Genomic DNA, 14,186 nt, shown 5'->3' with positions numbered 1-14,186 from the left:
AACACAATAGAACATATGTATACTGTGTGTGGAAAGGCAATAAATAGGCCATAGTGGCAAAGTAATTACAATTTAGCAATTAACGCTGGAGTGATATATGTGCAGATGAGGATGTGCAAGTAGAAATACTGGTGTGCAAAAGAGCAGAAAAAAAACAAAAAACAAATATGGGGATGAGGTAGGTAGTTGGTTGGATGGGCTATTTACAGATGGGCTGTGTACAGCTGCAGCGATCAGTAAGCTGCTCTGACAGCCGATGCTTGAAGTTAGTGAGGGAGATATAAGTCTCCAACTTCAGTAATTTTTGCAATTCATTCCAGTCATTGGCAGCAGAGAACTGGAAGGAAAGGCGGCCAGAGGAGGTGTTGGCTTTGGGGATGACCAGTGAAATATTCCTGCTGGATCGTGTGCTACGGGAGGGTGTTGCTATGTTGACCAGTGAGCTGAAATAAGGCGGAACTTTACCTAGCAAAGACTTATAGATGACCTGGAGCCAGTGGGTTTGGCAACGAATATGTAGCGAGGACCAGCGAACGAGAGCATACAGGTCGCAATGGTGGGTAGTATATGGGCCTTTGGTGACGAAACGGATGGCACTGTGATAGACTGCATCCAATTTTCTGAGTAGAGTGTTAGAGGCTATTTTGTAAATGGCATTGCCGAAGTCAAGGATCGGTAGGATGGTCAGTTTTACGAGGGTATGTTTGGCCGCATGCGTGAAGGATGCTTTGTTGCGAAATAGGAAGCCGATTCAAGATTTAATTTTGGATTGGAGATGCTTAATATGAGTCTGGAAGGAGAATTTACAGTCTAACCAGACAACTAGGTATTTATAGTTGTCTACATAAGTCAGAACCATCCAGAGTAGTGATGCTAGACGGGCGGGCGGGTGCGGGCAGCGATCGGTTGAAGAGCATGCATTTTGTCTTACTAGCGTTTAAGAGCAGTTGGAGGCCACGGAACGAGTGTTGTATGGCATTGAAGCTCGAGAGATGGATCAAAGAATCACCCGCAGCAAGAGCGACATCATTGATATATACAGAGAAAAGAGTCGGCCTGAGAATTGAACCCTGTGACACCCCCATAGAGACTACCAGAGGTCCGGACAACAGGCCCTCCGATTTGACACATTGAACTCTATCTGAGAAGTAGTTAGTGAACCAGGCGAGGCAGTCATTAGAGAAACCAAGGCTGTTGAGTCTGCCGATAAGAACACGGTGATTGTCGTAGTCGAAAGCCTTGGCCAGGTCGATGAAGACGGCTGCACAGTACTGTTTTTTTATCGTTGGTGGTTATGATATCGTTTAGGACCTTGAGCGTGGCTGAGGTGCACCCGTGACCAGCTCGGAAACTGGATTGCATAGCAGAGAAAGTACGGTGGGATTCGAGATGGTCGGTGATCTGTTTGTTCACTTTTCTTTCGAAGACTTTAGAAAGGCAGGGCAGGATGGATATAGGTCTGTAACAGTTTGGGTCTAGAGTGTCTCCCCGTTTGAAGAGGGGGATGACCGTGGCCCCTTTCCAATCTTTAGGAATCTCAGACGATACGAAAGAGAGGTTGAACAGACTAGCAAAAGGGGTTGCGACGATGGCGGCAGATAATTTTAGGAAGAGAGGGTCCAGATTGTCTAGCCAAGCTGATTTGTAGGGATCCAGATTCTGTAGCTCTTTCAGGACATCAGCTGTCTGGATTTGGATGAAGGAGAAGCAGGGGGGGGTGGGGGGTCTTGGGCTAGTTGCTGCGGGGGGTGCAGAGCTGTTGGCCAGGGCTGGGGTAGCCAGGTGGAAAGCGTGGCCATCCGTAGAGAAATGCTTATTTAAATTCTCGATTATCGTGGATTTATCGGTGGTGACAGTGTTTCCTAGCCTCAGTGCAGTGGGCAGCTGAGAGGAGGTGCTCTTATTCTCCATGGACTTTACAGTGTCCCAACATTTTTTGGAATTAGTGCTGCAGGATGCAAATTTCTATTTGAAAAAGCTAGCCTTTGCTTTCCTAACTGACTGTGCATATTGGTTCCTGACTTCCCTGAAAAGTTGCATATCGCGGGGACGATTCAAATCTAGTGCAGATAGCGTACTCCTGGCATTCGCCAAATCCAGATTCGTCTGTCAGACTGCCAGATGGTGAAGCGGGATCCCTCTCTCCAGAGAATGCATTTCTACTGCTCCAGAGTCACATGGCGGTGAGCTTTACATCACTCCAGCCGACGCTTGGCATTGCGCATTGCGGCTATGGAAACCCATTTCATGAAGCTCCAGACGAACAGTTATTGTGCTGACGTTGCTTCCAGAAGGCAGTTTGGAACTCTGTAGTGAGTGTTGCAACCGAGGATAGATGATTTTTACACTCTTCAGTACTCGGCGGTCCCGTTCTGTGAGCTTCTGTGGCCTACCACTTCGCGGCTGAGCCGTTGTTGCTCCTAGACGTTTCCACTTCACAATAACATCACTTACAGTTGACTGGGGCTGCTCTAGCAGGGCAGAAATTTGACGAACTGATTTGTTGGAAAGGTTGCATCCTATGACTGTGCCACGTTGAAAGTCACTGAGCTCTTCAGTAAGGCCATTCTACTGCCAATGTTTGTCTATGGAGATTACTTAGCTGTGTGCATCAAATTGATACACCTGTCAGCAACGGATTTGGCTAAAATAGTTTAGCTAATTTGAAGTGGTGTCCCCATACTTTTGTATATACAGTGTATATGGTAAATCACTGTGCTTTTATCACCTTCCCCTCTCTCTCTCTATTTCTCTCTCTCTCTCTCTTTCTTTCTCTCACCCCCCTTTCTCCTCCCTATCTCTCAACCCCCTCCCTCTGTCTCTCGCTCCCCCGTCATTCTCTCCCTCTCTCTCTGTCCCTCCTATCACTATCCCTACACAGCAAGCATTCAACGCCACAGCAGTGGTGAGACACATGCGGAGGCTGCAGCTGGGTACCAGTCTAGAGAGCCCCAGCCAGATCACCCCCACAAGCCCCTGTCATGCCCACGCACTCCTGCTGCAGGAGGAGGACAAGGAAGAGGAGGGACCAGGGATAGAGGAGGAGGAGAGCTGTAAGTGAGACAAACACTGAGCTTGTCCCCCACTCAGCCAGCCTCTCTCTCTCTCTAGCTCTCTCTCTAGCTCTCTCTCTCTCTCTCTCTCTCTCTCTCTCTCTCTCTCTCTCTCTCTCTCTCTCAGCACGTAGCCTACAGTACTGTTGAGCCTCTGAGCACGTACAGTGGTGTGTACAGTACTCTAGTGATACTCTAGTAGTACAGCACTCTAGTACAGCACTGTGGAGTACCGTCCCTGTCATCTCCTCTCCCCTCCTCTCCAGTGTCATACTGTGAGGATGAGCAGCAGCGCGGTAGTGCAGAGGGCAGTTCCTACCGGGACAGTCTGACGAGTTGCACCTACTGCTGCAGGCCAGCCAGTCACGTCTGAGTGACCACAGACCCCTCCCCTTTTTCGACATGGGGATGCGTATGTTTCCATGGAGCCACCCAGAGCCCGCCCTGTCCGCCTAGTCTGGCCATGAATGCAGAGTGATGTTATGACAAGCTGTGTCCAGTAGAGTAGGGTGGTGATGAGTCAGCCAGCAGCCATGTCCAGAGCCACCTTCTAGCTCCAGATGCTTGCCCAGAATCAACCATCTACAGTTCCTTTTAGAGGGGAGTTTTGGATGCAGGTATTACTTTGTTAAATTCATTGTCCACAAACATTGATGTTTGTGTAGAGTATGCGGTAACACTTTACTTGACACGCAGCATCATAACACATTATGACACGGTCATAACATGTCATACCAGCTGACATGACTTGTCATAACCTGTCATAATATGGTCATAACACTGTCATAACACATATATTTAAACCTGTTGTGACATACATGGCATTATTTTATGGCTCTACATAAGAGTGTCAAAACCCACATTTATTCAAATGTGTTTTTCACTGCCAAGAGGTTTCCTTTCATTTTAAAGTCCTTTGTTGTTGTTGTAATGAATTCTTTATAGTCATTTTCATCATTTTTTAAATAACTTGCAGACACTCTCATGAAGCTTTATGACTATCCTGTGTCACTTTACTTGGACTAAGACAATTCACTTTATGATACTGTCAAGAAGCATTATGACCATCATAATCATATAAGCCAGATAGACCTATCACGTACATGCCCTTATGTCAGTAATCAGTCACAAAGAGGGTGCCTTGTCCTGCTCCTGAAATCTGCTCCTGCACTCATCCCCGTCATCAGCAACCTAGCATTGACGTAGGTACATGTCTGACATCAATTTGTGCTCAATTACTGTACAAGGATAATTTAATATGGTCAATTTCATAAAATGGTATATAACAAACATATTATTGAGAAGTAGGTTATGGTGTAATGGAATGTTTTGCCTTGTGTTTTGTGGGTTTTGACATTTTTATGTAGGTGTCATAACCAGCCATAAAATGATGCAATATTTGTCACAACAGGTCTAAATATGTGGCATGACAATGTTATGACCAAGTTATGTCAGCTGTTATGACATACTACCCACCAGCATCACTACTCTGGATGGTTCTGACCTAGAATATGTGGACAACTACAAATCCCTAGGTGTCTGGCTAGACTGTAAACTCTCCTTCCAGACTCACATTAAACATCTCCAATTCAAAATTAAATCTAGAATCTGCTTCCTATTTCGCAACAAAGCGTCCTTCATGCTGCCAAACATACCCTCGTAAAACTGACTATCCTACCGATCCTCGACCTGTATGCGCTCATTGGCTGGCCCTCGCTTCATATCCGTCGCCAAACCCACTGGCTCCAGGTCATCTATAAGTCTTTGCTAGGTATAAAGCCCCGCCTTATTTCAGCTCACTGGTCACCATAGCAGCACCCATCCGTAGCACGCGCTCCAGCAGGTATATTTCACTGGTCACCCCCAAAGCCAATTCCTCCTTCGGCCGCCTTTCCTTCCAGTTCTCTGCTGCCAATGACTGGAACGAACTGCAAAAATCACTGAAGCTGGAGACTCATATCTGCCTCACTAGCTTTAAGCACCAGCTGTCAGAGCAGCTCACAGATCACTGCACCTGTACATAGCCAATCTGTAAATAGCCCATCCAACTACCTCATCACCATATTGTTATTCATTTTGCTCCTTTGCACCATAGTACCCCTACTTGCACACTGATCTTCTGCACATCTATCACCCCAGTGTTTAATTTGCCAAACTGTAATAATTTCGCAACTATGGTCTATGTATTGCCTCACCCCCCTTATCCTACCTCATTTGCATACACCATATATAGACTTTCTCTATTTTATTATTGACTGTATGTTTGTTTATTCCATGTGTAACTCTGTGTTGTTGTTTGTGTCGCACTGCTTTGTTTTATCTTGGCCAGGTCGCAGTTGTAAATGAGAACTTGTTCTCAACTGTCCTACCTGGTTAAATAAAGGTGACATAAAAAATCTGATAAAAATATTATGACATAGTTATGACAAAAGTCAACAGATCAGTGCTGACTTGACTAAAATGACTATTAGGTCAACTAATTCTGATCCTATGCTAGTTTACTAATTAGGTTACACGTCCTTAATTAAAATAATAGAGATGTATGGGGTTAAAATACCCCTATGCAAATGGAAAGTAGAAGTCATAGGAGGTGGGTCTGGACACACATGAAGGTGACGTATTATTGGAGATGTTGTGGCATAAGGACAATGGTTTCCTTTCCCAACATTGTTCTCATTTTATGGCATATCCTTTTGCACCTCCCTATATTCATGGTGTCATATCGCACTGTTAGTCCATACTTCATACTATCAGAGCTGTTTCAGACCAGACCAAACAGTGCATATGGTCTTAGGAGTGGGAAATGTTGTTGTTTTCTGTCTGAGAAAGTAGAATATCTTTGTGCATTAGTTTATTCACTTAACCATGTTTTATCATTTGTTTCTATGTCACTGAAACCAATACCAGTTAATCAACATTCAAACCACTACTACTTTGTTCCTATGTTGGTTCCTTTTTTCTGTGCTCCATTTTATTTACTTAACAAATAAGGAACACTCAAATTGTGCACTTATAAATCTTAACAATTTTAATCAAAATACAGCTGTAGACAGAAGTCAAAGATCAACCATCACATATGCAACTGATGTCTCTCATGAGTTCTGCCCCATAGGAAAAGTCCCAAGTTATTTTATTAAGCCCGAAGTCCAGCCTAGTGATGTCACTGCATACGTCATTACCTGCTACTCCTCAGACCAAGCCCATGCATACACAGCTATACAAACTTGCAAGAGAGATACAGTAGTTCCAGTGTTTTCTAAGACCTCAGCAGTAAATGTCCACTCCCCCAAGTTGATTTATAGAAGTATGTCTGACTAGCCTCTTATCTTTTCTACTCCCCTGCAGGGCTCGATGTTTATCTTTGAAGTGCTTTCTCACAAACCCCATGCAATAATTCACACATTTCTCAGACCATTTCTTCATAAGAGGCAGAGACTTAGAAAAGACTGTGGAACAATTTAAAAACCTTATAATGAATATATATATTGTTAATCTGTAGTCTAGGACCCTATAAATGTATAGGAGGAGGGGTCCCTAGCCCCTCCCCTTCTATTAATACAACATAAGCATAATTGTAACGACTCTCGTGGGTTGAAGAAGGAGACCAAGGTGCAGTAGGCGTTCATGATTTTTTTTTAAACTGAACACCGCAACAAAATAACAAAGTAGAAAAAACGAAAGCGAACAGTTCTGTCAGGCAACAAAACAGCTAAACAGAAAATAACTCCCCACAAAACCCAAATGGAAAATCACAATTTATATATGATCCCCAATCAGAGACAACGATAGACAGCTGCCTCTGATTGGGAACCACACATGGCAAAAACAACAAAGAAATAGAAAACATAGAATGCCCACTCTAATCACACCCTGACCTAACCAAAAATAGAGAAATAAAAGGCTCTCTAAGGTCAGGGCGTGACAATAATAAATTATTATAATACATCAAACATTTGGTGCAGCCCTATGATGACCCCAATTTGACCCCATCACCTACCATTGTAATGTGTGTTTTTTCATTGTCCCATTTGGCTCATTAGTCATCCTTCTCTGACCTGTGTTTGAAACATTCAGGGTTTACAAGTGAGTTGACTTTCTGGGCTCTGGATTGACTCTGTATTCTGGCTCAGACTGGGCTCATAAAAGCGTTTCTGGTTCGAGGCAAATGCATGCGTCGATTGAATGATAAAAGGTGAAATGTATGGCTATAAAAGGCATACTTTTTATTTTATGGCTGTTCTGTTACCAGAGGTTCACACTGAGATCCCTATGGCAACACACAGACCGTATAGCCTATCAGATTAATCCTATACAACCTCTCAGCCAATGAGCATTTCCATAGTAGCCACACCACTTAACATGAGAGTTGAGGTACCACAGGGTTTGATGTTGAGACCATTTCAGTTAGAAATAGTTTGCAATTATATTCCACGTGCTAGGGAATCAAATCAGTTGTGTGCATGTCATTTCTATCTGCAAAGTTCCCTCAATGTTATGGCCATTTAAACAATATTTCACTCTTGTCCTCCGTGGTGGTGGGAGGGATCCGTGGTGGTGGGAGGGATCCGTGGTGGTGGGAGGGATCCGTGGTGGTGGGAGGGATCCGTGGTGGTGGGAGGGATCCGTGGTGGTGGGAGGGATCCGTGGTGGTGGGAGAGATCCGTGGTGGTGGGAGGGATCCGTGGTGGTGGGAGGGATCCGTGGTGGTGGGAGGAATCCGTGGTGGTGGGAGGGATCTCAGTGTGTGTTCTCTGGCTTCTCTGTACGTTGCACCTATCTCTCTTGGAAGAAGTATCGGTCTACCTATCTGCATGACCTGGTTATAATATGTTTACACAGTTGATGATCAACATAGAAATATACAAAAACATGCATATTATTATCATTACTACTCTATTGTCCTGATGAATATTTATTTCTGTAATTCTGAAAACTATATAATGTGACGTGAGAAGAACATACATACGTGTAGCAAGGTCTGAACTGTAACGTTACCTTAACCCCTGCATTGACTATATGATGGTCATATCTCTACCCAGTGACACACTGACGCCATTTCCCTGGTAACCATGTTGATTTAGTTAAGATTACAACTCTAGGATGTACAATAAGTTGTTGTGGGATTCTGTTTATTTGTCGTTTTGTAGTCTTTCTCAACCTACCAAATCTAAATAGTCCCTGACCCCTCCCTTGCCCTGGTACTGTAACAGTTCTGTTTGTAACATACAACATGTTGAGTGACCAAGACAGACCTGAGTTCAAATACTATTTGAAATATTTTAGTTTTCTTAGGAGTGGAAAGATAAAGCCAGTTCTCTAACTGCACAAGTCAGAATGCAGTCTGATAGAACATCTCAAGGTACAGTGTTATCTGCTATGATTACAGTTTAAACACATAAATAAGGCTGACAATGGGTAGGCCTATATTTATTATATAAGATTTAGGGCTCTATTCAATCTGTATCACTGAAGTTCAGCGTTACAGCTTGCTTGAAATTTAAAGGCAATGTTCCTGCGTTAGCAGAGACTGCATTCATGGTAAACACTGCATATGTCAACTCAATCGGAAATTACCTTTATATTTATATTTCGCAATCTGTACCTCTTCAGCGATACGGATGGAATAGAGCCCTTACTCTGGTTCACGCTGCACTGGATTAGATACCAAATCCTTATTGTGGAAATTGAATCAGAGGTACTAGCTAAAACCTTCTAGTTGAACTCTACCTTGTTTAGGCCAATGACCTGTGTTTGGTCCTTAGCAGGTTATAATTGCTCAAAAACAATCATTCTAGCTTCACAAGACAGTGACTGACTGACTGCAGAATGGAAAATATGCAAACTCTGTGTGAATGGCTTCATGTTATATGTTATATGTTAGGTATAATTGCTGTTCATGACTTTGTTGATAACCTGATAACCTGTGTTCATTTGTTTGGTAAATACATTCTTCTGTTGAACCTTTCCTTGGTTCCTATTTGTTTTTAACAAACTGATTTATTTGACTCATGACCAACACTTTTAAATGCACAAAGAAATGTGTATGAAAAAAGAATACAAAAAAGTGTCTTAATTATAAGTATATATATATATTGTATATCCTTTTTTGTAAAAGCTGTTTTGAGCCAATAATGTATGGATGCAATGCATCATGGCTTATTGATCAACATGTAAGGAAGGAGACAATGATTTGTACCTTCGATATATGATCGCAGGAAATGAAATACAACTTCCTAGTCTATGCATTGTGTGTTTTGTCATTTTACTGTCATTTCTTTTATTTAGTCAGGGCCATGTTCATTAGGCACCAAACAGAAGAAAACAAACTCAAACAGGGAGGGACTTTAAGAAAACAATTTAAAATGTTTCGCTACAGTGTGCCCTACTGAACACGACTCAGTAGATGTCATTACAGTGAGTCTCATGGTATGTTATAATAATACCATTGCTTATACATGTAGCTTGTGATCTATTCTGCCATTTGGTGGGGGCAGTATATACCTGAGCGTGGCTGATAGAGGATGTATGGTACAACAGACATAGGATGCTGTCTGTTACGCTAAAAATATATAAAATATAGATGCACATTCATAATATTTTCAATGTCCGTTTTATTTATGACAAAGTAAAAATGTGTCCAAGGTCACTAATGTATCACCAAACAATGATTCACTAGTATCATAATATTTGTTTGGTAAAGACATTCTTCTGTTGAACCTCTCCTTGGTTTTGTTCTCACTCGTGGGAATTGGTCTATATGGATAAGGCTAGGTATAAGCATAGGCATAACCATGGTAGCAATTCAAGATATTTGTCCAAAGTTGAAGACACAACTGTTCACCTGACACAAGACTGAATCCAAACATTACACTGTTGATTTATGTGCATTTTAAATGTACTGTATCTGAAAATACTCTGGATACATTCAGTAACAAGATAGAGAATATTTCTGGAAAATGTGGGGTAGGTGCAATGGAAGTCAAAAAATGACAAGGGTTTAAATGAGAGGACTAACTGGTGTCTCCAAGTGAACACACACCTCTCCAAAGTGTGCATAGTTCCTAAGTCATTTCAATGCACTTTTATGACTCAAAGAAGAGACTTAAACTATAACCAGGTTTCCATCCAACCTTTTCATGCGAGTAAAGTACATGTCGGATAAAACATTTCAAGAGAGGCCTGTGGAAACAGCAAATTTGTCGGTAATCTTTCCAAATGTCACAAAACAAAATACGCTAGAAAAGGTGGAATTTTTTTGTGTCCATAAAAGTAATTATAGTGGCAAGAAAAAGTATGTGAACCCTTTGGAAATACCTGGATTTCTGCATAAATTGGTCATAAGATTTGATCTGATCTTCATCTAGGTCACAACAATAGACAAACACACAAACAACTATATGTGTTCATGTCTTTATTGAACACACTGTGTAAACATTCACAGTGAAGGGTGGGAAAAGTATTTGAACCCAAAGGACTTAATAACTGGTTGACCCTCCTTTGGCAGCAATAACCTCAACCACACGTTTTCTGTCATTGCGGATCAGACCTGCACAATGGTCAGGAGGAATTTTGGACCATTCCTCTTTACAAACTGTTTCAGTTCAGCAATATTCTTGGGATGTCTGGTGTGCTCTCTTGATGTCATGCCACAACATCTCAATCAGGTTGAGGTCAAGTCTCCAAATCGGCCACTCTAGAAAGCATATTTTCTTCTGTTGAAGCCATTCTGTTGTTGATTTACTTCTGTGTTTTTTGGGTTGTTGTCCTGTTGCATCACCCAACTTCTGTTGAGCTTCAATTGGCTGACAGGTAGCCTAACATTCTCCTGCAAAATGTATTGATAAACTTGGGAATTCATTTTTCAGTCGATGATAGCAAACTGTCCAGGCCCTGAGGCAGCAAAGCAGCCCCAAACCATGATGCTCCCTCCACCATACTTTACAGTTTGGATGAGGTTTTGATGTTGGTGTGCTGTGCCTTTTTTTTTTGTGAGTGTTTTTTATAGGACAAGGCAGGTCTAACCAGCATCTCCAATCTCGTCTCATTGATTGGACTCCAATTAGCTTTTGGAGAAGTCATTAGCCTAGGGGTTCATATACTTTTTCCAACCTACACTGTGAATGTTTAAATGATGTATTCAATATATACAATACTTTGTGTGTTATTAGTTTAAGCACGCTATGTTTGTCTATTGTTGTGACTTAGATGAAGATCAGATCAAATGTCCAGGCAATTCCAAAGGGTTCACATACATTTTCTTGTCACTGTATGTGAGAAATGGTGGTGGAAACACCTTTATGCGCAAGTATTCATATAATAACCATCATATAAAAGTAAACTTGGAGTCACACAATGATATTGTATGGTCCTCCCATTATGAAAGCATGCAGTTTATTAGGCTACAAATGGAATAAGTTATGAACTTTGCAGTGTGGGAAATGTGCACGGTGATGAGGTTGATGCTCCTTTCCAATAAATATTGAGGGTCTTATTTTAATGACATGATGATTGATGCTTGGCTGCCATTTGACAAATAAAACATAATCGGGCTCTTTTTGTCCATAATAATGTCATCATGTAGCCTATTCCCACACTGTATCTGGGAGCTGTTAGCTAGAGCGCAAATGCCATGACCAGAGTGGGCACATTCACTATTAAACAGCAACATGTTTAGTGACAAAACCATCAGTAGAGTTGAAAATTAGATGGAAATCCATTTTACTTTAATTATTTTAGAGATACTTTTGTAACCCTTTCAAGCTTTATGCAAGTCATCAAGTTCCAGATCTGTTTGTGATGTATAGCCAGATCCGACGGTTGTTGTCATACAAAATATGTTCATATGAGGTTGGCAAGACAACAGAAGTAGATCTGGGACCAGGATAGGAGGGACTCAATCCCTAATTGGAACAAGTAAAGATGTTCTTCAATGGCCAAATGAACACGTCGAGGACATGTTCAGGTACCAATCTGCACCATGCATGCATCACCACCACCTCCCTCCACTGATCTCACCTTCAGTCTCTTGACCATCGATCTACTCATGATGATTAATGAGTTGCTTGTTTTTTGTTGTTGTTGCTTTAAGATTTCTTCATGTAATGAATAGCGCGATAAAAGTTGAATAAATTATACATTATTATTATTATCTGTACTCCCATGCAGTTGAACCATGCCAAGCATACTATCCCACCAACATGATCTGTCAACAAGATCCAATAGCTCAATGTCAACCAGTCAGGCGGAAAATCTCAATTGCATACTCCTTGTGTCCACTCTCCTCTCCCCTTCTCAAAAGCCATTGGAGGAGAAGGTCAGAGGAGAGGGACCTCCGGCTTTCTCCTTCAATGGGTTTTGAGAAAGAGGTGAGGAGAGAGGATACGAGGAGTATGCAATTGAGATTCTGCCAGGATACTGTATTCCTTCACTACTACACCTCCATGTAGTCACGTATCCCCACCATCCTTTCCACACTTCATGGAGATGCTCTAACAACAGCATAACACTCTAACCATTCTTTACACAGCTTCCTGTCAGTCAGTCCTTTTAAACTGCCTTCTCTCCCACATCCAGTATGGTGGTGCATCTCAGGCTCTCTTTAACTCTGATGAACTCTGGGGAACTCTGCAGGCCCTGTTTTTGTGCCTTTAGCTCTCTCTCCAGCTGCAGGGAAGAGATGGGCACAGGCAGTCAGTGAATACAAGAGCAGATTGGAATTAATACAGTGTGTATGTACAAAGCTGTAACCCAATGGTATACAGCAGGGGTCTCAAACTCATTCCATGGAGGGCCTAGTATCTGCTGGTTTTATTTTTTCCCTTTCAGTTAAGACCTAGATCAGTGACCTTAATCAATCAAGTACAACGGAGGAGTAAAAACCTACAGACACTTGGCCTCCGTGGAATTAGTTTGACACGTGATATACAATATGTAGTATGTACAGGTTGCAGGAGCTGAATAAGTAATGTCTGCTCTGCTTTGAGCATTGTGTGTAAATGAGCTAGTAAGGCATGAGTGAAACTGTGTGCAATGCAAATCATGTCATGGAGAGCAAGGTGTGCTTGGCTTAAGCCAATGGCAGTCATGTGACCATGATGTTGACATGGAACATACCAACCTCCTTCAGCCTCTGATGCCTCTTGAGCAGTTCCTGTTGGAGTGGAAACCTGTTCTTATTCTCCTCCTCTGCCTCTCTCCTCTGTTTCATCCCCTGTTGCCAGTTCCTCTGTTCCAGAACATGCTGGAGCTCTGGCTTCCCCTCCAGACATGGACCTCTGTCAGAGAAAAATTAAGGCAGTTGATAAGTGTGTGTGAGCGTGTGCGTGAGCACACGCGCGTTCGTATGTATGTACAGCATGCGTGTGTGCGCTACCTTGTGCAAGCCCCACGTCTTGTGTGTCATCCTTATTCCCTGTGGAGCTCCTGGTGGCTCTTGGAGACTCTGACCGGGTTGAGTGGCTTCTTGAGCTGGATCAGATCACTGACCCCCTCCTCCTCCTCCTGACTCTCTGGCTGAGGTGGTGGTACACCTGCCTTCCCGTGCCCTGGGCCCTCCTGGTCCTCTGCACCTGACCCTGACCCTGCTCTCCATCTCGGTCCGACAGCAGGCCAGCATGGGCTGAGGCTGGGGGACTTTTTGCTTGAGATCATGTCCTCGTTTTTAATGAAAACTATTTCCCCCAATGTAATTCTTGAAAAATAGCTTTTAGAATTTATATAATTGTACCAACTTGGTCAAATAAAGAAGTATGAGTTAGGCCAGGTTAGGACAGGTGAACTAAAGATATGAATCTCAGACTATTTGAATAGTTACCATTATTTGATTTGTAATACAGCTAAGATGGTTGCTGCTGTTGACTAGCTACCACAGCTGTCACTGGCACTATGAATCCAGAGGTCTGGTCAGAGGTGGGCAGGGCTGGGACTGGGAGTCTACCTCTACAGCCAATCTCTGTTCCACTACCCTACACCTTTGTCTCCATCACACCTCAGCCCTGCCTACCACCCTGGCCACACCTCTATTCACATGATCACTCAGGTCGTCCTGTAGCCTCGCTATCCATCCATTGTCTCCCCTCCCTCCCTCTACCTCTCCACTCTCTTCCTTCCCTTTGCTTTGTGACTCTCTTTCTC

The 14,186-nt window shown here is 42.7% G+C and overlaps 2 protein-coding genes across 2 annotated transcripts in view; one reads left to right on the top strand and one right to left on the bottom strand.

The window, feature by feature from the left end:
- Window positions 1–3,426, top strand: part of LOC120064808 (calcium/calmodulin-dependent protein kinase type 1-like) — a 58,052-nt gene extending 54,626 nt beyond the window's left edge. Inside the window, exons 10-11 of the mRNA XM_039015407.1 lie at window positions 2,882–3,053; window positions 3,320–3,426. Of these exons, the coding sequence (XP_038871335.1) occupies window positions 2,882–3,053; window positions 3,320–3,426 (279 nt within the window). The remainder of the gene's footprint in view (window positions 1–2,881; window positions 3,054–3,319) is intronic.
- Window positions 3,427–12,599: 9,173 nt separating this feature from the next.
- On the bottom strand, window positions 12,600–13,703 carry LOC120064807 (actin-associated protein FAM107A-like). The gene is given in 3 exon segments (XM_039015406.1): window positions 12,600–12,716; window positions 13,171–13,327; window positions 13,426–13,703. Coding segments are annotated over 3 exon segments (552 nt in total).
- Window positions 13,704–14,186: the final 483 nt, after the last annotated feature.

This window comes from Salvelinus namaycush, chromosome 20 (genome assembly GCF_016432855.1).
Source record: "Salvelinus namaycush isolate Seneca chromosome 20, SaNama_1.0, whole genome shotgun sequence".
Classification (NCBI taxonomy): Eukaryota; Metazoa; Chordata; class Actinopteri; order Salmoniformes; family Salmonidae; genus Salvelinus; species Salvelinus namaycush.
This window is presented reverse-complemented; position numbering and strand designations above follow the sequence as displayed.